The following is a 21,658-nucleotide window of genomic DNA, read 5'->3' as shown; positions in this document are numbered from 1 at the left end:
TTTAGTAATTTTTTTTTGTTTTAGATGAAAAGGTTTTTGGAATTCATTTTTAGTTTTAGAAATATTTTTGAAAAATTACAATCTTTTTAAAAATTTTCTTTTAAAATTAATAAAAAATAAATAATTTTTTTTTTTATTTTTTATTTATAAATTAATAACTATATAAATTGATAAAACATCCCAATATTATTAATTTATAAAGTTTTTATTGTAATGAGAAAACTAAACCAAATACTATTAATAAAAAAATAGATAAACCATAATAGGAATAGGGTGTATCTATATCCCAATGGGAACTTAGAGTGAGATCAGTAATTTTTAAAAAGCTTACAGCTATTTCAGTAAATTTGGGAAGCTAGTAGAAGTCAGTTTAAAAAAAACGAACCAAACCAACAAAAAAAAAGAAATAAAATTGAACCAATCGATGAATCGTCTGTTTAGCAAATCGCTCTGTACTTCGGCCGCCGGCGCCAATCTGAAACCACCACCGGCAGATTCCGCCGCCATTGCTAAGCTTCTCCTCTCTTCTCCCACCACAGCCCACCAAATCCCCGAAGAGCAATTCCTACTCTCCACCAAAACTCCCTGGACTCCACAGCTCGTGAACTCCGTTCTCAAACGCCTCTGGAACCACGGCCCAAAAGCCCTCCAATTCTTCCACCTCCTCGATCGTCACCACCGCGAATATGTCCACGTCGCTTCCTCCTTCGACCTCGCGATCGACATCGCCGCCCGTCTACACCTCTACACCACCGTATGGTCCCTCATCCGCCGCATGCGCTCCCTCCGCCTCGGTCCTTCTCCTAAAACCTTCGCAATCGTCGCCGAGAGGTACGCTTCCGCTGGAAAACCCGATAAAGCGGTGAATCTCTTTCTGAATATGCACGAACATGGGTGTTTTCAGGACTTGGCTTCTTTCAATACGATTCTCGATGTCCTGTGTAAATCTAAACGCGTAGAGAAAGCTCATGAGTTGTTTAGGGCTCTTAGGGGAAGATTTAGTGTTGATACAGTTACCTACAATGTGATCGTCAATGGTTGGTGTTTGATTAAACGGACGCCTAAGGCTTTGGAGGTTTTGAAAGAGATGGTGGAGAGAGGGATAAACCCTAATCTCACCACTTATAACACAATGCTCAAAGGGTTTTTCCGAGCAGGCCAGATTAAGCAGGCTTGGGAGTTCTTCTTGGAGATGAAGAAACGGAACTGTGAAATCGATGTTGTTACTTACACAACCGTGGTTCACGGATTTGGTGTTGCGGGAGAGATAAAGCGAGCGAGGAATGTCTTCGATGAGATGATTAGAGAAGGAGTGCTTCCTTCTGTTGCGACACACAATGCTTTGATTCAGGTTCTGTGTAAGAAAGATAGTGTAGAGAATGCGATTGTGATGTTTGAGGAAATGTTGAGGAAAGGTTATGAACCGAATGTGACGACGTATAATGTGTTGATAAGAGGGTTGTTTCACGCTGGAGATTTCAGTCGTGGAGAGGAGTTGATGAAGAGAATGAAGAACGAAGGCTGCGAACCAAACTTCCAGACGTATAATATGATGATACGTTATTATTCAGAATGCAGCGAGGTTGAGAAAGCCTTGGCTTTGTTTGAGAAGATGGGGAGTGGGGATTGCTTGCCAAACCTGGATACTTATAATATACTGATAAGTGGGATGTTTGTGAGAAAAAGATCAGAAGATATGGTGGTGGCTGGTAAACTACTGCTTGAGATGGTTGAGAGAGGGTTTATACCCCGGAAATTCACTTTTAATCGAGTTCTGAATGGGCTTCTTTTGACAGGGAATCAAGCTTTCGCAAAGGAGATCTTGAGGTCGCAGAGTAAATCTGGTAGCCTGCTTATCCGGAAATTCAGGCTTTGAATCTCTTATCTGCATGTGAAATTGAAAAGACACTGCGTTGAAGTTAGTGCAGTCTGGATCAGGGAAGACTTCGATACACTTTTCAGAGAGCTACATGAGATAATATAGCGAGAACAGTGTATTTTAAAAACTACACAAGTGCTTTATTATCATTGGCCAAAATTCAGTGCATTTTACAGTAACTGTGACTGAGTATAGATGATGGAATCTGATACAAAGTATGGAAGTTTTTTTGATGTAAATAAATGACTCATGTGAATTAGTTCCCAAATACACTTGCTTCTGTGTTCTCCAGTAAACATTGAATCAGAGGGAGATGGTACGACTCCACAGGGTTGCTTCCTTTCTTCACTTACAATATGATCTCGTCTTGAACACTGATGTTGAGTGTCTTGTTTGGAAGAACAATACTGCTGGTCACCACAACCTCGTCTTCAACTGCAACCGAGTCTCCTGAAACGTTATGTTTCTAATTAGTTTTTTTGTTTATAAGGAGATTTTGCTGTCTGTCTGTAAAGAGAAGGAGCCACACTATAGGAGTGATGGATAAAAACAGTTTACCGAGGATTGTAACTCCGAGTTTGGAGTTGTAGACTCCCTCAGCCTGTGATCAACAAAGTAAAAGCTTCAGGTTCATGATTGTAAAGAACACCAAACAGAAACATTTCAAGGTCCGCAAACAGAATGAGTCAGACTCTTTAAGACTTAAACAGGTGAGCAGAACAGAGAAACATGCCTGGACACGGGACCATCTCCCAATAGACGATTTCCACCCAACAATTGCGTTAGTCACCACTGCATTTTCCTGGACAAACAGTCACTGAAGAGTCAACCTCGAGAAAACTTTTCCGGTTTGCTCTTAGTCTCTTACATAAGAAGACATACCATGATCTCGACGTCGTCAAGGATGATACAGCTGATAAGCCTGACCCCAGGTCCAACACGAGCATTTGCAGAGATTGAGACGTTGGGACCAATCTGTTAATAGACGAAACAGAATGCTCTGTGACAAAGTGGAATAATAAGAAACAAGGGACAAAACCAGAGATAACTTACCTTTGCAGTTGGGTGTACTTTTGCAGAAGGATGTATGTAAACATCACCAATCACTAAGGCACTCGTTGCTCCATCACCACTAGCCAACACATGAGGAGAGGTCAACCGGAATTGGGAAAGATAGAGTCCCGAGCACCTCAGCGACATTCTGCGCAAAAGCCAACTCATAAGTCAGAGACTTGTACACTAGTTTCCCTGTTTCAGCTGCTGCCAATCATTTTCTCTCCTTGCAGCTTAAAAAAAAATGGATGAAAACACAAGGCAAGGCATACCCAGGAGATTTAATTTGCTCCCAGAAATCCATAGTTTCATATGTATACAGTTGCTTCTTCCCAGCTAGAGGTGTAAGGATGTCTTGATCCAGTCTTACAAAATCTCCGGGAATCCTATTTTTAAGAAGTTAAAACATATAATCTTTAAGAAGATGATTCACAAAGGTTTTTTCTGTTGTGGACAAAGAGACAAATGACAAACCTTGTTGCCGGTTGAAGAGCTTCAAAGCTGGAAACACGTCTCAGAGTTGCTAAAAGAAAAAAAAGGAACAAAGCACAAAGAGGAAACAGATTAAAGTTCATGAAGATGGAAGCTGCGAGAAGAAAACACAGACTATGTTGTAGATCTTTGCTACTGGTTTACCTGTATCTTTCCTTTGGGAGGAAACATCTCCTATGGCAGTAAAAATGTCAGGTGTAAATACATAAACACCGCAGTTAATACGGTCACTGACCTGTGTGTTGAAGATAAAAACATTATAATCAATTTTGAAGATGCTAAAGATTTGAGGCATCTCAGTGATATGTACATACAAAAGTTTCAGGTTTCTCGGTGTAATGAAGCAGCTCATTAGTAACTGGATCTGCAACCAGTTCTCCGAATTGGCTGGCTGATTCAGGAGAGACCTAAACAACCAAAACACAGAAGCAACTTTGATAAACCCACGAGAAACAAAAATAAGACTATATCATATGCTCAATCACAAACCTTGATCACAAGAAGAGTTCCAATTCCACCATATACCCTGTGAGCGTCTGTGGAATAAAAGTAGCAAGAGTGAGAAGGACCATCAAAACCAAAAGATGAGTCCACAAAAGATTTGAAGTAAAAATAAAATAAAGAGAATGTACCGAGCATTTCCGGCAAGGGGAAACTGCAGCAAACATCACAGTTGAGCAGGAAGATATGAGACTGCAAGGAAGCAGACACAAGAACTCATGTGAAGAAGAAACACTTATAGTTCATAAAACACAATTGAGCAGAGGACTGGCGACTAACCGGGCTATCTTCCATGATTAGATTTCTAAAGTGATACAGCCCACCAGCTGAACCATGTGGTTTGTCCTCTCGCAGATATCTAATATGCAGAAACCCCCAAAAAAAATCAGAGTAGAAAGATCAGAGCTACAATAAATGAGCAACTGATAACACTTGAGATGCGGAAAGGGGAGAGATTTTATCAGACCTGACAGGAACTTTGAGTTCATTAGAAATGGCAGAGACATAAAGTGCAAATTCTCTTTCCTCATAGAAGCCAACAAGATATATTTGAGCCAAATTTGGAATCTGTAAACATGAAAAGGATTGGTATCATCATCTCATTCTCTGTTGATCTAGGAGGAGAGTGAAGAAAATGAATTACCCTTTTACAAGCTGAAATGGGATGATGCACCATTGGTTGTCCCGCAATAGGAAACAGAGGCTTGGGAATATTCAGCGACAATGGTCGGAATCGAGTACCTATGGATCCAAGATTCGAACAGAATCAGAACCATAACTATTCGGACCAGAATTGTCCCAAAATCAATAAGAAGGAAAATAACAGAGAAACGCATTGGATGAGCTCCCAAACCAAAAAAAAAAAACAAATCCAAATCCAAATCTAACGAATTCGTTGGAGAGCAAACGAGATTTCGCAGACATTTTTGCAATTGGAGAGAGGAAACAGAGAGAAGGAAGGACAAAAGCAAACTCTTTTACCTTTGGTTGGACCACCGACCATGATCACAGCGACCACTTTCTCCTCCATCGAGCTCCCCATTTTTCAAAATTCCAAAAGCGCAGATCTCTAAACAGACCCAGAAAACCTTGAATTCTCACACACAGATTACACCACTGTGATTGGGTCACAATAAAGAAAGCAAGAAATTGGCACCCGCAGCAGAATCAGAATTCAGAACACCAACAACAACAACAACAACAAAAATGGCAGTTTTTCAGCGTTTTTTTTTTATTAAAGAAAGATTTCGTCGGAGAAATTGACTACCCAAAAAGAAAAAAAGGTGAAGTATTTGAAGGGATCCAATCGAAAGTGTCACTAGTGAGTTGAGGTTATCGAGATCTAAGGGAGCTGTAATGTTCTGGTGATGGGTCCTAAGTCACACTCACCATTCACCTCTTTCCTTTAAAGGATAAGCGCGAGAAATTCCCCTCACACCTCTCTTTCTTTTATCTTTTTTTTTTCTCTTTTTTCTCTCCTTTCAGATTTGTTTATACAGTCAAATTCTCATTTTTATCATATTATTTAGGATGAAAATGAAAAAAAGAAAAATCCACTAGTCTCGGATCTCATAATTAAAAAGCTTCTTCTGGGCAAAGTATAGTGTATAATCCGATTTTGAATTAAATGCCATGTGAGTTTTGAAACTTTGATGTAACTTGAAGGTGACATAAAATGGTGCATGTTGCTGATTTCGCTGCACCAGAGCAGCTAAAATGGTGGCTCAATGCTGCTGACCTTTCAGAACAACCAATTACCAAAGCAAAGCTTATTCATTCTAAACTCAAAAAGGTTTTACAAATATGAGCTTTAGTACCAAACGTTACTGATTGATAAAAGTACAAAGATGGAACAGGGCATTATTAGATTTTCCATTTTCGTGAGAATGTAATATATATCCATTACTCAGCCGGAGATTTGTACCATCCCCACGGTTCGTTTGAAGTGTAGAGAGTCACTTGCTTCACACTCAAGTAGTTATCAAGTCCCCTGAACCACACAAGAAACCAACCAAAACCAAAACTTGTTCAGTACAAGTTCAAGTCTTTGATAACAAGACTTCTGAGATTTTGTAACAGAACCCAAAAAAAGAAGAAGAAGAAGAGAGAGATGTACCATTCTCCCAGTTCACGTCCAAATCCACTGCGTTTGATTCCACCCCATGGAGCTTGCGTAAAGCAAGGCTGTGAGCAGTTAATCCAGACAATCCCAGCTTCAAAGGCCTAACAAAGTAATCGAATCAGTTATTGATTTGTGGTATGATCAGACGGTATTTGTTGTTTCATTTGCTAGGCGTACACGGGAATCTGAAAATGGTTCAAGAAACAGGCACTAACCTGGCTTACACGGTCACATCTTTCTGTATCATTAGATATCACTGCAGCTCCTAATCCGTAACTGTCATTTATCAATGATTTTCAGTATCTTGATTGATAAAGAAGATTAAACACCAATGCAACGGATCAGATCTGATCAGAGGAACATTATCTTACTGGGAGTCATTTGCTAGCTCAATTGCTTCCTCCTCGGTGGAAAATGTTTTGACGCAAAGAACAGGCCCGAACACTTCTTCTCTCCAAATTTGCATTGAAGTGGTTACACCAATTATGATGGTTGGTTCAATGAAGAAACCCTTTTTCAGATGCTGTGAGACATATGTATGTGTTATAAGAGATCACCATCATAGCCTCAAAAAAACTGCATCCAAGGATAGGGAAGCGAGTGAGATATGATACCTCAGGTCGGGAACCACCATGCAAAATCGTTGCACCTTCACTTTTAGCCGTTGAGATAAACTTCAATATTTTCTCGTACTGTGTAATATTCACTTTTGTCAGCCCAATTCAGATTATATTATTATATAACCACAAAAGTTGAAGCATATTTGATAGGCAAGAAAATGAAAATCCTAATGAAACATGATATGGAAAATGTGATGCTCTAGAAGTTGAACAATTCAGATATTACAGAATGACAAAATATAGAAAGACAGAACAAATGAACACTGGGCTTTTACCTGTCCTTGGCTGACGACAGGACCAAGCCTGCATCCTTCTTCCATGGGGTCTGAAATTTTAATGTTCTTGCTCCATTTTACAAGCTTTTCTATGAATTCAGTTGCGATGTTTTCCTAGGATAATTTAGAGAATATAGAATTAGATCGTTATAGACTTATCTATGATGGCATAACCACCTGAAAGTTTTGATCTGGGATAAATGTCATTGTCATGGACCTCTATGTTAACATCTCACCGCATAATATTTCTCGAGTAATAAATATTACAGCATATAGTGTTGGGAAGTTCAGGTTCAACGTCCTAAAAGCATGCAGGAGATATGAACACGTGATTGGCACTTACATGAACAAGAAGGCGGGAAGTTGCACTGCAGATCTGACCATTTGTCCAGAAGCAACCGAAGAGAGCCCATTCAGCAGCTATTCAGATCATTAGCATGCGTCAAAGACATATACCCAAATAAAAAAAATCATCTTTAAGGTTAACCAGGTCCGAGTCGCCATAAAAGCAACGACTATCTTTTTAATCTTGAATATAGGAGCATCAGAAGAAGTTAGCTAAAAAACTCCAGTCCATTAAATTACATTTTTGTGACACTCACCTTTATCCAGATCAACGTCATCAAACACAATGAGAGGACTCTTCCCACCAAGTTCCATAGAAACAGGCTGCAACAAGGCTCCATGAGTCATTGACATTGTTTGATTAAACAAAAGAGGAAAAAACAAAATGTATACTCCAGATTCCAAGAAACTTGAATTACCTTCACCAACTGAGCAGCAGCTGTCATGACTTTGCTTCCCGTGGCAAAACTTCCAGTAAACGCAATCTGCCAAGAAACCATGACTTTTGCATTTTAGCTCTTAGGAACCGCATACATCAAAAACTAAAAATGATGGTGTAAATGTGTAATCAGTAGCTCTTTTAGTCATATTGTACTCTGTTTAAAGTATGTCTCAAAGGCCAATACCTTGTCCACACTGGGATGTGATGCCAAAGGAGCACCAGCTTCCGAACCTAATCCAGTAAGAACGTTGAGGACCCCAGGAGGAAGACCAACTTCTCGACAAATATCAGCAAGCTCCAAACAAGTGCTGAAGTTAAAAACCATGACACAAATGAGAGATCAAGGAAGAACAAATGAGAGCACAACAAACGAAAAAGATCCATACACAGTTACTTACACTGATGCCAGCTCTGATGGCTTGAGAACCGCAGTGCACCCTGCAGCAAGTGAAGGAGCCACCTTCCAAACAGCCATCAAAAGGGGGTAGTTCCTTCGACATCAAAAAAGGTTCAAGATTTGGTTGAAATGGACTTTACATTATATAGATTAGGCGCGACAAACATTGACCCCAAGAAAGAAACTAAGAGTTGACGAGAGTTACCATGGTGTAATGAGTCCCACAACTCCAATAGGTTGCTTCAGAACATAACTCTTAAAACTCTCCATGGGAAGCGAGACTGGTGCTTTCTGCTTAGCATCTAATCCTTCAGCAAGGTCAGCATAATATTCAAAACATCCAGCGACATCATCCTACAGAAGATCAAAAAAAGCACATCAAGATCGAACCTGCCAAAAAAAGATCCGACATTTACCAAAATGGAAGCAACAATACCATATCCCAGACTGCTTCATCCAGTGGTTTACCACAATCAAGCGCCTCTAGCTTTGCCAGATGTGACTTTCTTTCATTAACCTAAACATATGAGAAGATCAAGCCGATTGCACAAAGGTCTCCACATCAAAATCACAAACATCAAAAACGAATACCTTAGCAGCAATAGCACGTAAGTACTTAGCACGAACAGCTCCTGATGCATTGGCCCAGTCTTTCCCTTTGTTCCTTGAAAATGCTCTTCGAGCAGCGTTGACTGCAACCTCAACGTCCTCCGTTGTAGCCGCAGGGACATCACCTGTTTCATCCAAAACATACAGATCCTTTTTATTTAGATACCCAACACACAAAAAAAAAGTGTTCCTGAGTAGATTAAGAAGACTCCCAAAAGCGAAATCTCCTCATCGAACTAAGAACTAAGAAGTAAAGATCGTGGATCCAATCGAGCTGTATCGGGTTGTGAGCGAAAGAAGAGAAAAGAAAAAGGAAAAAAAGGATCAAAAGGGTTTACCAATGATTTCTTCGGTAGCCGGATTCACGATCGGGATTCGCTTCTTCAAGATGGGCTCTTTCCATTCGCCGTCGATGAATAGATGGCGAGTAGGCATCGGAATCGCCATTGTCTCTCTTATCCTAAAGGTTCTGTCTTTGAGATGGAGAAACTCGAAGTTGCTGCTGTCACTTGATTGATGGTGGTTAACGCACTTGTAGATTTTGAGTAGGAAGAAGAAACTTAAACGCCTCTTCTCTTCCGGTGACACCTAACTCTCTCTCTCAAAGTTTCTTTTTTTTTAATAAGCTGTGATTCTGACAGCATCATCTACGTTGAAAAAGTTAATGGCACAGTTATGGTCAATGTTTCCAATTAACTTTCCAAAACTTGGCATAACGCTAACGCCATAATAACTATTTGATAACTTTCATGATTCAACCATTATAAAATTACTCTGTAATGTAATTTTGTAAGGAGGTTAATTACGATTGCTCCGTTTTGAAAACTGGCGATTAATTCTGACAGAGAGAAAAAAGAAAGCAATAGAACGAGGCAGGATCAAGAAACCAATTGATGGAGCAAACAAGAGATCTTCAAGGCTTATGGGTCCTTAATTATGGTTTCTTCATTTTGTTGCTGCTCTCGAGAGTACTTAGGGCATCTCTAACGGAGTATGAGTAGATATCACAAGTAGAGCTTTTATTTTTTTTGGATTTAAAAATTAAAAAACAAGCTTATTTTTGATGAACCCGTATGAGTGCACTCAACCTGTTGATCCTGTATGACTCAGTATCATCGGACAACTGGCGGTATATTTTTGGTCAAAGTGGGAAGAAAAAAATTTTATCGGACATTTCTTTTCCCTTAAAAATTTCTCGACAAAATTTCATTCTTTCCCCTATCTCTTTTTTCCGATAATCTGCCAAGAGCAAATCGGTTCGCGTTTATACTGGTAAAGAATTTGCGGTTTTCTCTTCTTCTTTGTTCTGTATCTGAATTTCGATTTCGTAGAAACGGTGCAGTCTCATCTAGATTTCTAATCATTGATGAATCTTCGACTTCGTTTTCTTAGATTTCAAGTTTTGCCATTCGATTTCGTTTTCTAATTTTTGTGGATATAATTGGGAAGATTTGCCATATGGGTTTCGTTTCTGATTTAATGTGGTATTCCATTGGTCGTATTTGGTAGCAATAGGTGGCTGTTTTCCCTTTTTTTTTTCGATTTTGCATGTAGGATCCATGGCCTGGTCGCAAAACAAATTTCTCAATGCAGTTTACGCTGGACCGTGTGTCTTTTCTTAATTGTAAATTTTGGTTTTTATGAACTTGGAAAGATGTTTCTGTTAGGGATGTATTGGGATTTGCTAATAGAACATAACTGATTTGGTTCGCACATCTGGTCCTATCTCCCATTAGATATCTTCTTTCATCTTTTGGTCTCTATTTTAATCGTTGACCTCTTTGCTTCATGCTTCTGCAGGTACATACGGCTGATCGTTGTAGAAGTCCTTCGTCTCTATCCTCAGCCTCTTTTGCTCATCAGACACACTCTTAAAGCAGAAACTTTGCCGGGTATGTTTCAAATTCTCAACTTTCTTTAACAGACAAAGTTTAGATTATGATCATAATTCCTGGTTGTACTCATGTTCAGCTGGTTGGGAACTGGTTGTGAGACATGACGAGGAGGAGATGATTTTCTCTGCTTTGCTTATTGGTTGTTATTGGTTAATATTATGTTATTAACTTGTGAATAATGAGGAACTTTAATCTCCGTCTATATGCCTGGAGATCTATTTTTGTCCAATGCTCACACATTCATTAACAAGTAAGATTCAGAGTCTTGACCATTTAAATATCTGGATGTTAGTTCTTTGTTTGGTTGTGAACTAAACCAAGCTTTTGTTATCCTACGAAGCATTTCTTTAGGAAAGGACCTGAAAAAATTCCTGATGGTATTTCCAACCTTTGCTGCTGACATTTGCAATCTAGTTAACAATCTAGAAAATGGATAAATTCTTATGGGAAATTAGTTTCATTTCATAGCTTTCAGTTGAACCTTGTCTATACACCGTGTAAACAGAAATATGCTTTATGCAATAATCTGTGAAATGAAGTGATTTGGTTGGTAATCCACATTGTTTATTGTCATCAGGTTGTTGTTGGTCTATGGATCATTTCGGTAGTTGAATACTAATGAATTAGAGGATTTGCAGTATGAAACAGAAGAGGAGTCAATGAAAGCTATAGAAGGGATGTACGGGAAGGTATTCAGCTCAACACCACACACACGCTTGTCTTCATTTTTTAATCCGATTGAGAACAAGAAAGGATTACTTGCAAAACAAGATGTTGATTTATAAAGAATTGTTTGTTTTTTTTTTCTGCTATCCAACTATTACAATCACATTTGGCCTATCATAGGAGTGGTTTGTGAACCATCTTCGACCGGCTCGTTATGATCGATTTGGGAAAAAATAACTCCTCTTGCTCGAGCTCCTTTTGCAAGATTATCCGTCCGGAGATTTTGAATTCTCGGAATATAGGATAAGGTAAACTCTGAGAAGCTCTCGCCAAGTATACAAAAGGATTCTAATTTTGTCATAAAGGACGGTCAATTTACTGGTGATTCACACATGCTCACAAGATCCGAACAGTCGGTCTGAAAATACACTGAAGTCATTTGTCTTTCTCTCAGGCATGACATAGCCCATAAAAAATTGTTTGTTTACGCGTGTGTATTGTTTAAATATTTTCAAAAATAATTTAATTTAAAAAAAATTAAAATCGAATAAACCCAAATATAGGTTCAAAAGTTGGAGGTCGCTTGTAGGGAGAAGTTCATCACTGTTCCAAAACAAAACAAAAATTAATAAAATAATTTATGATCCCCACTAAGGTGATCAACAATAGAGATGGCCTTAGGCAAAAACTTCTTACCGCCATCTAAAAAAGCTAACTAGCAATATGGTTGTAGAAAAAGGCGGCTTTATGGAACTCAAGGAGTGTGATCTGACTTTGATTATGATGTCACGTAGATCGTAATCGAACATACTAACTGTCCGTATCAAACATTTAATGAGCAGCAGTAATCAGTAATTCTGCGTCTGGTCCAATAACTTATAACGTCTAAAACCAATATGAAATCGAAGTCTGTTATCCAAATGCTGGCACAACAATAAAAAATAAATTCCTAACATCACCTTTTTCTTTTTCTCTTTTATTTCGCTTTTGTATCTGAGAAACTTTGGATCTCAATTAGGCTTTATAGTCTTCTTGGAGCATAGATCAAAGCAAGTTGAAAAAGTATCTTTCCCACTACTAGTACAACTCGAACCGAAGAAATCGTCATGCTCCCCGAAGAGCTTCCCTTGGGCCTTGGCCAACCGGTAGAATTACCATCACCGGGTTACTAATAAAAATTTGGTTTTTTCAAATGAAGTGAGTATCAACGATGATGGCATCAGGAAAGGTGGACTCTCGCTCAATCCAATAAAAGGCTCTAACAAATTCGGGTATATACAAAAAAGGTTACATCTTTCGTACTCAATTTCATGGAGTTGGTGAATTCACCTGCTAGGCGATGATACTCTACAACAAATTTTAATTACAATTCATAAATCTGTGATTTGTCTACAATAGAATCAGAAGTTAAAAAAAAAAAAAAAAGTGATCTTTAAACTAAATTGTTCAGTGTTTTTGACCCACGTGCCTAAACAAATACTAGAAGTCTAGAACTGAGTATTTCTTTATCATCAATCGGGCAGGTGATCGGGAAAAAGACAAGAAATGGAATAAATCACGTGGAAAACAAGGAACACGACAAACCAACACAGTCTCACTGTTCCCGCGTAATCCACTTATAACCCGCCACGTGTACATTCTTCACGCGCTAGTCAGCGTTCATCTTCCTCCCAATCCTACTTCACTCCTCGTATATAAATCCACACAGCCGCAAATTCGAATCAAACAAATAACAGAAATAACTGCAAAACCAAACGAGGAAAAGAAATCTCAAACCAGAAACAGAGTCCAATTATCCAAAACCGGGTGGTGTGTTTACTTCTGGTCTTGTTTTTTTATTTCCAATGGCGAAGAAAGCGATGAAGGAGGAAGAAGAGAAGCGAAACTCATCGATGCAATCAAAGTACAAAGGCGTGAGGAAGAGGAAATGGGGAAAATGGGTATCGGAGATCAGACTTCCCAACTGCAGAGACCGAATCTGGTTAGGCTCTTACGACACGCCGGAGAAGGCGGCGCGTGCCTTCGACGCTGCTCAGTTTTGTCTCCGCGGCGGAAATGCCGGTTTCAATTTCCCCGATCATCCACCGTCGATCTCCGGCGGAAGGTCGTTAACGCCTTCGGAGATTCGGGAAGCGGCTGCTCGTTACGCCAACGCACAGGAGGATACTATTAACCGGGGAGAAGAACCGGGTTTATTCGAAATCCGGCCAGAGTCTCCTTCAACCTCCGCATCTGAAGTGGCTTCATCGTCTGTGACGACTCTGGATTGTGATCTGTCGTCGTTCTTCGATATGCCTCCGGCGGATTTCGGGATATTTCCCGGGTTTGATGACTTCTCCGACGATTTCTCTGCTTTCCCCGGCGATCAATTTACAGAGATTTTGCCCATTGAAGATTACGGAGTCGAGAATTTTGATGGGTCTTTGTTTCTTTGGGATTTTTAAAATTTCCAAACGAAATTTTGTAAAGAGCGATTTTTGGATTCTTCGGGTCATCACTCATCATGGAGTAATCTCGAGATTTTTGTAAAACGGAGCTCCAACGACCCGGGAATTTGTTACGTTTCGGACATCATGTCATTCCTACATTTTTTCATTTTTTTATTGCTGTAAGAATATCTTCGAATAATATGTAACAATTTCATGTTTCGATCAATTATTTGGAAGATATTATTTTTTCGGCCCAACGTCTTATAATGGGCCTATATATTTAATCATTTGTCCAGCCCAGTTTGAAAATGATTCGCGTGTTTTGTAGGTCCCTAAGCGTAAACAAATAGATACAAGGGGTTTTTCTTTAAATGAAATAATAAAATATCTTCCCAGCATTACGTATGTTTCGGTCGATATTATTAATGAAAAACTACAAGCTCAAATTATATAAGTCTAGAAAATTGGATTGGTATTAAGGAAAAAAAAAGGTCGACATAACAAAATTTAGCCGGAAAAATATCCAAAATTAATTTATAAATTATCGAACAAATTAAAGTTAGGGGATAAGATTCCACAATCCTTTTCAAATTGCCACCTAATTTTCGGCTTAAATTTTTTTAAGAAAACAATCACTTTCAAAAAAGTAAAACCACTGTCTGGTTCCGGACAAAAAACCACTATCTAAATAATAATCTAGGTGCTAATAAATAATCTAGAAAATTTATCCACATATTATCCAAGTATAGGTGAATCGGTCTAACTAATATTTATTGCAGTGATTTAATTACACATTTTCAACAACAAAAATAAAATAAAAATGTATAGCAGGTACATCACAGAATAATTTTTTCCTTTATAGAAAGAAAGTCTTGGATTCCCAAGAATAAAAATAAATATCGGAAATGGACATCTGAATCTTGATGAAAAAAGTGGGTCCAAGTGTCCTACTCACCAATGAAATAATAAAAAGAATCATTACATAAATGTAAAATAAAAAAATCTGAGCCTGCTCATTTCAATAATGGTGTGTAATAATATAATGTCGATTAAAGTAACCAAACAAGATAAATAAATAAATAAATAAAAAACAAAAATAATATTTCCTTCGTTTCACAAAAAGTGTCGTTCTGACATTCTTCAAAGTGTCGTTCTGACATTCTTCAAAATGTCTCTTATACCCTTATTATTTTGTAGAAAATGACTCTTAGAATTATATTTATAATTAATTTTTTGAATTTATTGAGGATAAAAATGATATTTTATGTTAAATATTACATTGTAATTCTAAAACGACATTATTTTTGAAAAAAAAAAATGTGTCATAACAACACTCTTTATAAAACGGAAGAAGTAATGACGATGATAAATAAATGGTGGGCCGTTCTATATACTTCAATCATTAATCATAGCACATAAATTCCAAACTTGAAAGGAAATCAGTGGGCTCAAGTCTCTACCTTTCTTCATCTTCTCTTCTCTTCTTCAATCAGATTCTTTCCTATAAGCTTGCGTTCCTCGTTTTCTGTTTTAGTTCTCTCAATTCTCTTTTGGGTTTTTGATTCTTCTTGTTAAAAAAAAAGGTTTTTAATTCTTGAGTATGATTCTAAGCAAGAGACCGCATCTAATGATCCGAAAGTTGTCGGAGATGTTGGTTCCGGGAAGCCGATCTGCTATAAAAACGGAGGATTACACGGCGAGTCCGAGAAGTCCATTAGATTTGAAATTCCCGTCGCCGGTTAACTCGAAGCGGTACAGTTCCGGTGGTATCGGTTTGGGTATCGTCGCTGCGTTGGAGGAAAGTTGCATCGGGATTAACCGGTACGATCCGGTTCGACACTCCGGGAGATTTCGATGCCCGGAGATTGATCTGTCGGAGGAGGAGTACACTTACGTGACGAGCCGTGATGGTCCGACCAAAGTGTATTACAACGAAGACGGGTTTGAATTGTTTGAGAGTGTGTCGAGACCGATGGTTCTCGTCGATGAACCACCGGTTCTTAAGAGACAGAGTCTTGGGGGCTGGCAAGAGTTTCTGAGCTCGTGTTGCTTGTGTAAGAAGAGACTTCAAGGCAAAGACATTTACATGTACAAGTAAGTTTCATCGTGATAAATTAATCAGAAATAACCCAATTATTGAATCTAAAATGGATCGAGACAAATTCAAATCCCGAGATATTCGAATTTGTTTGATGGGTTTTCTTCTGGAAATTGATTATTTTTCTTGGGTTGTGTTGTGTGCAGAGGAGAGATGGGATTTTGCAGTGCAGAGTGCAGATCAGTGCAAATAATGAAGGACGACCAAAATGAGCAACGTAAATCGCAAGTTTCGAGAAGCGTTGACGTTTCAAGCTCTCCTTACGCCGGCGAACAGAGTTTCTCCGCCGGGATATTCGTTTTTTAGGATATGCACAATAATTTGAAGAGTAATATATTTTAAAAAGGAAAAAAACAAAAAAAAAGTGATCATCATTCTATTTCACCTTAAAAGAAAAAGGAAAAAAAAGTAAGCAAAGAAAAAAGATTGAAATTTTTGGTTAGGCTAAAAGCAAATTGTATAGAAGCTTGCTTTTGGTAATTTTTTTGTTTTGGTTTTATATACTACTGATTAATGTTTATATGCTTTTTCCTCGGAATAAAAGGAATCAATAAAAATGCTAGGAATGATTTTACAGAATTAATATACACCCAAACATCTCAAACCATGTAATCAAAATTTTCATCAACTGAAAATGTAAGATTGGGCAGGACACGTCTCTACAACTTTGTGACTGTACGGTAGACCTGAACATTTTTATACAATCTTTGGTCAAAAAAGACAAATTCCTAGGGTGTTACTTCTGGTTTATTTTTTACTAGAGAAAAGTTACCAATCAAGATATATTTAAGAGCAAAATCAAAACTACCGTTAAAATACTAAGTATTGATATCCTTTTCGTGAAAATTTCGTATACTACAGAGTTATATAGTCGAATTAATCACATTCGTCTAAATTCCAAACTCGACTAATTCATAATTCCAACTCAAAATATCTTTTTAAAAAATAATTGCGTACGTGCTGTCAGTTTCGGGTTAACAACGAAAACTAAGGCTATGATTGGTGACATGTAGTGTTGGATTTGAGTTGTAGTAAAAATTATGTGGTAGAAAATGTAGATTTATGTGGTAAATTTGCTGTAAAAATATAAATCAAGTTTTTGTCAAAATAGTTGACTGGTAACTTTTTTGCTGTATAAAATGCAGTATACATTATTTAAAATAAAATAAACTTATAATTATTAATAGTAATTATATTTATTACAAAATTTAATAAAAAGTAGAGTTATACTAACTTAAAATATATTAAATAAATAAAAATATATTAAATAAAAATTTTGATAACTAAAAAACTTAACTACGTGCATTCCAAATCATATTTGCAATCTCATCTCGTACGTTATTCATATATTGGCCATCAAGTGTTGCCTCTTCTTCCTCGAGTCTTCTAAGCTCTTTTTTTTCAAATCGTCGTCTACGACTATCTCGAGTAATCTTTTCTTCTTCTTCAAAATCAGCATTTGGAATTTTGTAACGTCTAATAAAATTGTGAAGAACCATAGTAGCATGCACAATTCTATTTTGAGTCTTGACGTCGTATCGAAGCAAATTGTCTAGGATCCTCCATTTTTTCTTCCAAACTCCAAATGTGCGTTCGATTACAGAACGGAGTGAGGCGTGCCACCTATTGAACAATTCTTTTTTGTTCCTGGGAGGATCTTCATTAAATTCTGGAAGATGGTATCTGATAGTTTCTCTACTATTTTCTCTATACGGCGCCAAAAATCCTCGCTTGTTTGCATATCCAGAATCAACAAGATAGTACTTGCTTATTGGAGGTTTAGGTTTAGTACTTACCTTACGACGTATACTTCCACCAACATCATCGGCAGCAACACCATCAACACCACCATCATTAGACATTTTTATCAAAGAAAAACATAATAAATTAGTAATATGATAAAGAAATATAAACTAATATTTTCACACAAATATGTAACGTTAATGAATCAAGATTCAAATTGAAAGGTATATTTTTAGCTATCCGATGGAAATAAGAAGAGAATATACAATGATAGAGTAACAAAATAAATAAAATGAAGAATGTAAAACCTCTATATTTTGATGGTCAAAATTGAAGACAAGAGGAGATGCCGTAGCATGCAGCTACAATCTAACATGTGTGAGGAATGTGTATATGTCAATGAATAAAAGACATGTATATATACACACATAATTCTGTGTAAATAGCATTTTTTAAAAAGAAAAATATTAAATAAAATCAACAATTGAAGATTTTTAGGAATAGATTGTTGACTAATTTAAATGGAACAAGAAAATTTTGAAAATTTGTTGACTAAGACTTTGGGTTAACTGAATTTCTTAAGACTTTAGTTGAGAAATATTTGCTGATTTTTTGTATTCTACAACAACAATGTAGGAAATTTAAATTTTAAAATAAAAAAATCCTAACTCAACTTCTAACTCATGAGATTTTTGTTGATGTTGAGATAATTTTTGAGTTAGCAATTTAACAAAGGACATACATCAAAATTGTAACTCAAGTATAATACATTGTAATTCAAACTCAAACTCAAAAAATTCAAATCAATTCATGATTGGTAACATTTTTGATGTATTTATGCATTAGACCCATAACTCAAACTTATGCAATGATACTACATGTCACCAATCAAAGCCTAGTGTTTTTAATCATTCTGATTTTTGGTGCAATTTATGCATGTGGGGCCTTGGATATGCAAGTTGTAACATTCGGGTCTTTTATAAAAATTTAATTATATACTTTTTCTGTCCTAGAATAATTGATGTTTTTAAAAAAATTGTCTCAAATTAAGTATAGTGTTTAATATATAATTATTTCTATTCGGTAGTTTATTTTATTATTGACTTAATTATGTGTAAGTATAGAATATTTGATGTTTTAAGTTTTTTAGAAAGGTGAAGTTTAAATGATTCGTTGTGTGGAAATTTTTTAAAGATGAATTATTGTGAAATAAGAGAGTATTTGTTTTTGCCAACTGAGAAAGATGATATTTGATCAGTATAATAAAAAAATGTATTGCCGTCAAACAAACAAAAAAAATCCAAATATGTATCTCCCAAAGAATTCCTATGGCCTTTTACAAAAAAAATAGACATAGAGTTCCCACGGCCTTTTACCAAGCCTGGTTTGATTTTAGTCCACTACCTTGTTGGATATTTTATAAAGTTAAAGTAGTACATACTTATATGTTTTTTAGAAAATGAGTTTTTGAAGTTCTATTCCTATGACCTCTTTTTGTTTGGTTAAAACTTGAAACCAATGCTTTAATTTAATAATTTAACTACTATTGCTAACTTTGATTTCAGCTTAATTAAGCGAACAAAGAACACTTGGATAGTTGGATTAATTATAACAAGTTGATATTAAGGCTGTCAACAACAAGAAAAAAAAAAAAAACAGAACTGAGATGTTTCTTACAAAAGTTGCAAAGCTTATAGATTGGCAGAGGAAAGGGTTATAGTCTTATAGACAATGGCTTAAACCACACAAGCAAACTATAAGAAGATTACTTTCATACAAATATACTGAGTTTTTGGCGTATTGAACAAACAAAAACTACTAGGCGTGAAATCAAGTTATATATAAAAAAATGAACAGAGGAGATTGATATTTGTAAACGACGGAGCATCAAAAGAATCTTACGAGATGGTCTCTCAAGTCTAGACAGTCTCAAAGATTACCGCGAACCGAGCCAAGCTGTGTTAGCCTTGGAAGACGCTTCGGTTGAACCGTCTATCTGGTACGGTGCCTTTGATGTAATCCTGTTCAAGGTCACGAGTGGGATATTCAGAAACTTTCTTAAACAGCAAATTAACTTATAAGGAACAATTACAAACATATATGTGGTATTACCTATCCTTTCTCTTTTCCAGGAATCGATGAAGCGAGGCTCTTCTAGCAATTGGGAGTTCTACAAATCAAAAGAGAGGGAAAGAAGAAAGTTAGACAAATATGGATAAGTCAAAAAGCCTAGAAACTGAACCAAAGAGGTCTGAGATATGTTTACCACATGCTAAAGAGGACGGGTTGGGCTGGATTGGCTCTTGTGCTGTGGGTTTTGCAGGACTAGGAACTGGATTTGGGGTCGAAGCAGTCTCTTTTTGATTCTTGGCTAAGCTCTGAGTATAATTCACTTCAGCTGCGAAGCTTTTGGCACTTCCTTTGTTAGCCAAGTCAATGACTTCTTTGGCCTTGTCAGTAGGAAAATCATCAAACACCATAACTTGACCGCCGTAGAATATGGTCAGTGGAGCAGATTGAGACTCTGGCTTCACAGATCTGCTCAAGGTTGAAGACAACAACCCACACAATCAGTAAAACTGATGGAAATCTAGCTTACACTGTGTCAGTCTTATTCTTTTAAACTAATTTACAGATAAACATACTTAGTCTCTTTGACCATCTCGACCTCTTCTTTGATCCCAGAGGAAGAGGAGGAAGAAAAGCTTGATTGGCGAGGAAACAAAATCTTTGGTTTCACGTCTTGAGCACCCGAAGAATCCATTCTTGAAGCTTCACAAGGGAACAGATTCATCATTTTGGGCTGATGTGACACAGCAAAACCTCCTGCAAATTTGATCCAAAGTTAACCAAACATAAAAGCATTTCTCAGAAACTCACATATTCATAAACATACATAGATCGAAATTGATTCAACAATCAGTAATCAAAGTAGACGATTAAGCGCAAAATCGATTCTCCTATAAGATTCAGCTTCCTGTGGATTGATTCAATTCGTAAAATCTTTCATGCCCTAAATACACTTTTGATGAAATTCTGAATTGGGAAACCGGAAAAGATGAACAGAGGAAGAGAAAGAGAAGGTGACCGTTACCGTTGACGTCGGGCTTGCATGTCATCCCCAAGCTCAGATCTCCGAAGCTACCCTTCTCCTTGAGATAACGACTCAATCGACTACATGTCTGTGAGAAGCTCGGCTTCTTCTCGGGTAGCCTCCGTGCAACGAATTCTCTACACTCCGCAGAACTCGACATCGTTAAATAATCAATCGACAACAAAAACGGCTTCGATTTCGCGAAATCAAAGCTCACCGAAAGAATCGATCAACAAAAAACTGGAGCAAAAACGAATCCTCCTGGTTTCTTCAATTTTTCTGATGCTTGTTCTCGAATATGAAAAATATATGACTATGAGAATCTTAAAAGAAACTTAGGGTTTTTCTTTCTCTCAATTAAAGTGAGTTTGTCACGAGGAAGAAATGGGGGACCTCTTTATTAGTTTCTTCGCTGGGTTGCAGATACGAAAACTCATGAATATATAAATTCAGTATTTTATTTATCTATAATAGAGCATATAAAACACGTGTTTTAATTAAATGCCTTTTTTTATCAACGGCAGAGTGCAGACAGTGTTTGAGTTCACCGTCAACCCACGCCACGTCCAATCCTTTTGATCGGGTTTTAACCATTATGCCCTCTACCACAATAAGCAAAGGGACAAAAATTTGATAAAAAAAATATCAACATGTAACCTAAAATTGTTAACATGCATATTAAAAACCTGAATTTGTTCCACTTTAAACGAATCAAAATTAAATAATCATCGCGTAGTCGAACGCTCTGCCCACATATCAGGTATAAAAATGAATTTTTTCTTATATGAGATTTAATATAAAAAAAAAAATTACTAAAACGAATTTGTTTTTAACGCCAAAATAACCGTGCTTTAGACTATCATTACCGCGGTTTTTTAACCCAGTTTCTCAAATACTTTATCAAAAAAAAAAAATCAAAAAAGTTAATAAATTGAAAAATCGATCCTTATTTAGGACCGATTAGAATCGATTATTAGAGCCACGCGGCTTGTTAACAT

The 21,658-nt window shown here is 37.0% G+C and overlaps 6 protein-coding genes across 7 annotated transcripts; 3 read left to right on the top strand and 3 right to left on the bottom strand.

Moving 5' to 3' along the window:
- The first annotated feature begins 418 nt into the window (after positions 1 to 418).
- On the top strand, positions 419 to 1,967 carry LOC18007997 (pentatricopeptide repeat-containing protein At1g74900, mitochondrial). Its single transcript, XM_024150651.1, has one exon. The coding sequence runs from the start codon at positions 425 to 427 to the stop codon at positions 1,874 to 1,876; it is 1,452 nt and encodes a 483-aa protein (XP_024006419.1). The 5' UTR covers positions 419 to 424; the 3' UTR covers positions 1,877 to 1,967.
- Positions 1,968 to 1,997: 30 nt separating this feature from the next.
- LOC18007996 (mannose-1-phosphate guanyltransferase alpha-B) lies at positions 1,998 to 5,323 on the bottom strand. The gene is made up of 15 exons (XM_006390310.2): positions 4,907 to 5,323; positions 4,569 to 4,666; positions 4,392 to 4,492; positions 4,205 to 4,283; positions 4,057 to 4,117; positions 3,914 to 3,960; positions 3,739 to 3,831; positions 3,569 to 3,659; positions 3,407 to 3,455; positions 3,205 to 3,318; positions 2,933 to 3,080; positions 2,762 to 2,854; positions 2,613 to 2,681; positions 2,438 to 2,480; positions 1,998 to 2,329 (listed from the first exon to the last, which is right to left on the bottom strand). Exons 1-15 carry the CDS (start codon positions 4,965 to 4,967, stop codon positions 2,229 to 2,231), a joined length of 1,248 nt encoding a protein of 415 aa, XP_006390372.1. The 5' UTR covers positions 4,968 to 5,323; the 3' UTR covers positions 1,998 to 2,228.
- A 356-nt stretch (positions 5,324 to 5,679) lies between these two features.
- On the bottom strand, positions 5,680 to 9,354 carry LOC18007995 (betaine aldehyde dehydrogenase 1, chloroplastic). The gene is made up of 15 exons (XM_006390308.2): positions 9,074 to 9,354; positions 8,718 to 8,860; positions 8,563 to 8,643; positions 8,332 to 8,480; positions 8,128 to 8,220; positions 7,914 to 8,037; positions 7,707 to 7,772; positions 7,545 to 7,611; positions 7,286 to 7,362; positions 6,943 to 7,056; positions 6,662 to 6,739; positions 6,419 to 6,570; positions 6,263 to 6,323; positions 6,042 to 6,148; positions 5,680 to 5,915 (listed from the first exon to the last, which is right to left on the bottom strand). The coding sequence occupies exons 1-15, from the start codon at positions 9,180 to 9,182 to the stop codon at positions 5,828 to 5,830; spliced, it is 1,509 nt and encodes a 502-aa protein (XP_006390370.1). The 5' UTR covers positions 9,183 to 9,354; the 3' UTR covers positions 5,680 to 5,827.
- Positions 9,355 to 13,025: 3,671 nt separating this feature from the next.
- LOC18008712 (ethylene-responsive transcription factor ERF018) lies at positions 13,026 to 13,968 on the top strand. The gene has a single exon (XM_006390307.2). The coding sequence runs from the start codon at positions 13,141 to 13,143 to the stop codon at positions 13,738 to 13,740; it is 600 nt and encodes a 199-aa protein (XP_006390369.1). The 5' UTR covers positions 13,026 to 13,140; the 3' UTR covers positions 13,741 to 13,968.
- Positions 13,969 to 15,142: 1,174 nt separating this feature from the next.
- On the top strand, positions 15,143 to 16,298 carry LOC18008898. The gene is made up of 2 exons (XM_006390306.2): positions 15,143 to 15,819; positions 15,970 to 16,298. The coding sequence occupies exons 1-2, from the start codon at positions 15,326 to 15,328 to the stop codon at positions 16,127 to 16,129; spliced, it is 654 nt and encodes a 217-aa protein (XP_006390368.1). The 5' UTR covers positions 15,143 to 15,325; the 3' UTR covers positions 16,130 to 16,298.
- A 2,862-nt stretch (positions 16,299 to 19,160) lies between these two features.
- Positions 19,161 to 21,074, bottom strand: LOC18008977 (protein TIFY 10B). Of its 2 annotated transcripts, XM_024153519.1 has the most exons (6): positions 20,878 to 21,074; positions 20,661 to 20,797; positions 20,212 to 20,392; positions 19,833 to 20,104; positions 19,679 to 19,736; positions 19,161 to 19,587 (listed from the first exon to the last, which is right to left on the bottom strand). In XM_024153519.1, the coding sequence occupies exons 2-6, from the start codon at positions 20,683 to 20,685 to the stop codon at positions 19,503 to 19,505; spliced, it is 621 nt and encodes a 206-aa protein (XP_024009287.1). In that variant the 5' UTR covers positions 20,686 to 20,797; positions 20,878 to 21,074; the 3' UTR covers positions 19,161 to 19,502. The 2 variants fall into 2 exon arrangements, with proteins under 2 accessions (XP_024009287.1, XP_006390367.1); XM_006390305.2 differs by having other exon boundaries at positions 20,661 to 21,068.
- Between the last annotated feature and the right edge of the window lie 584 nt (positions 21,075 to 21,658).

The sequence above is a fragment of the Eutrema salsugineum genome, unplaced genomic scaffold, assembly GCF_000478725.1.
Source record: "Eutrema salsugineum unplaced genomic scaffold, Eutsalg1_0 scaffold_9, whole genome shotgun sequence".
NCBI classification, from domain to species: domain Eukaryota; kingdom Viridiplantae; phylum Streptophyta; class Magnoliopsida; order Brassicales; family Brassicaceae; genus Eutrema; species Eutrema salsugineum.
The sequence above is the reverse complement of the archived record's forward strand: the minus strand, read 5'-3'. Positions and strand labels throughout refer to the sequence as shown.

What these genes read in the sequence shown, in the direction of transcription:
- LOC18007995 (XM_006390308.2), bottom strand. Translation starts at nt 9,182, where the DNA reads ATGGCGATTCCGATGCCTACTCGCCATCTATTCATCGACGGCGAATGG. An exon ending in TACGTGCTATTGCTGCTAAG is followed by an intron (nt 8,644 to 8,717) that starts GTATTCGTTTTT and finishes TCATATGTTTAG; the next exon opens with GTTAATGAAAGAAAGTCACA. An exon ending in CTGTCGTCAGCCAAGGACAG is followed by an intron (nt 6,740 to 6,942) that starts GTAAAAGCCCAG and finishes AATATTACACAG; the next exon opens with TACGAGAAAATATTGAAGTT.
- LOC18008898 (XM_006390306.2), top strand. Translation starts at nt 15,326, where the DNA reads ATGATTCTAAGCAAGAGACCGCATCTAATGATCCGAAAGTTGTCGGAG. An exon ending in AAAGACATTTACATGTACAA is followed by an intron (nt 15,820 to 15,969) that starts GTAAGTTTCATC and finishes TGTTGTGTGCAG; the next exon opens with AGGAGAGATGGGATTTTGCA.
- LOC18008712 (XM_006390307.2), top strand. Translation starts at nt 13,141, where the DNA reads ATGGCGAAGAAAGCGATGAAGGAGGAAGAAGAGAAGCGAAACTCATCG.
- LOC18007997 (XM_024150651.1), top strand. Translation starts at nt 425, where the DNA reads ATGAATCGTCTGTTTAGCAAATCGCTCTGTACTTCGGCCGCCGGCGCC.
- LOC18007996 (XM_006390310.2), bottom strand. Translation starts at nt 4,967, where the DNA reads ATGGGGAGCTCGATGGAGGAGAAAGTGGTCGCTGTGATCATGGTCGGT. An exon ending in GAACTCAAAGTTCCTGTCAG is followed by an intron (nt 4,284 to 4,391) that starts GTCTGATAAAAT and finishes TCTGCATATTAG; the next exon opens with ATATCTGCGAGAGGACAAAC. An exon ending in GGAGATGGTCCCGTGTCCAG is followed by an intron (nt 2,481 to 2,612) that starts GCATGTTTCTCT and finishes TGTTGATCACAG; the next exon opens with GCTGAGGGAGTCTACAACTC.
- LOC18008977 (XM_006390305.2), bottom strand. Translation starts at nt 20,820, where the DNA reads ATGTCGAGTTCTGCGGAGTGTAGAGAATTCGTTGCACGGAGGCTACCC. An exon ending in GAGATGGTCAAAGAGACTAA is followed by an intron (nt 20,105 to 20,211) that starts GTATGTTTATCT and finishes AACCTTGAGCAG; the next exon opens with ATCTGTGAAGCCAGAGTCTC. An exon ending in CCCGTCCTCTTTAGCATGTG is followed by an intron (nt 19,737 to 19,832) that starts GTAAACATATCT and finishes TTTGATTTGTAG; the next exon opens with AACTCCCAATTGCTAGAAGA.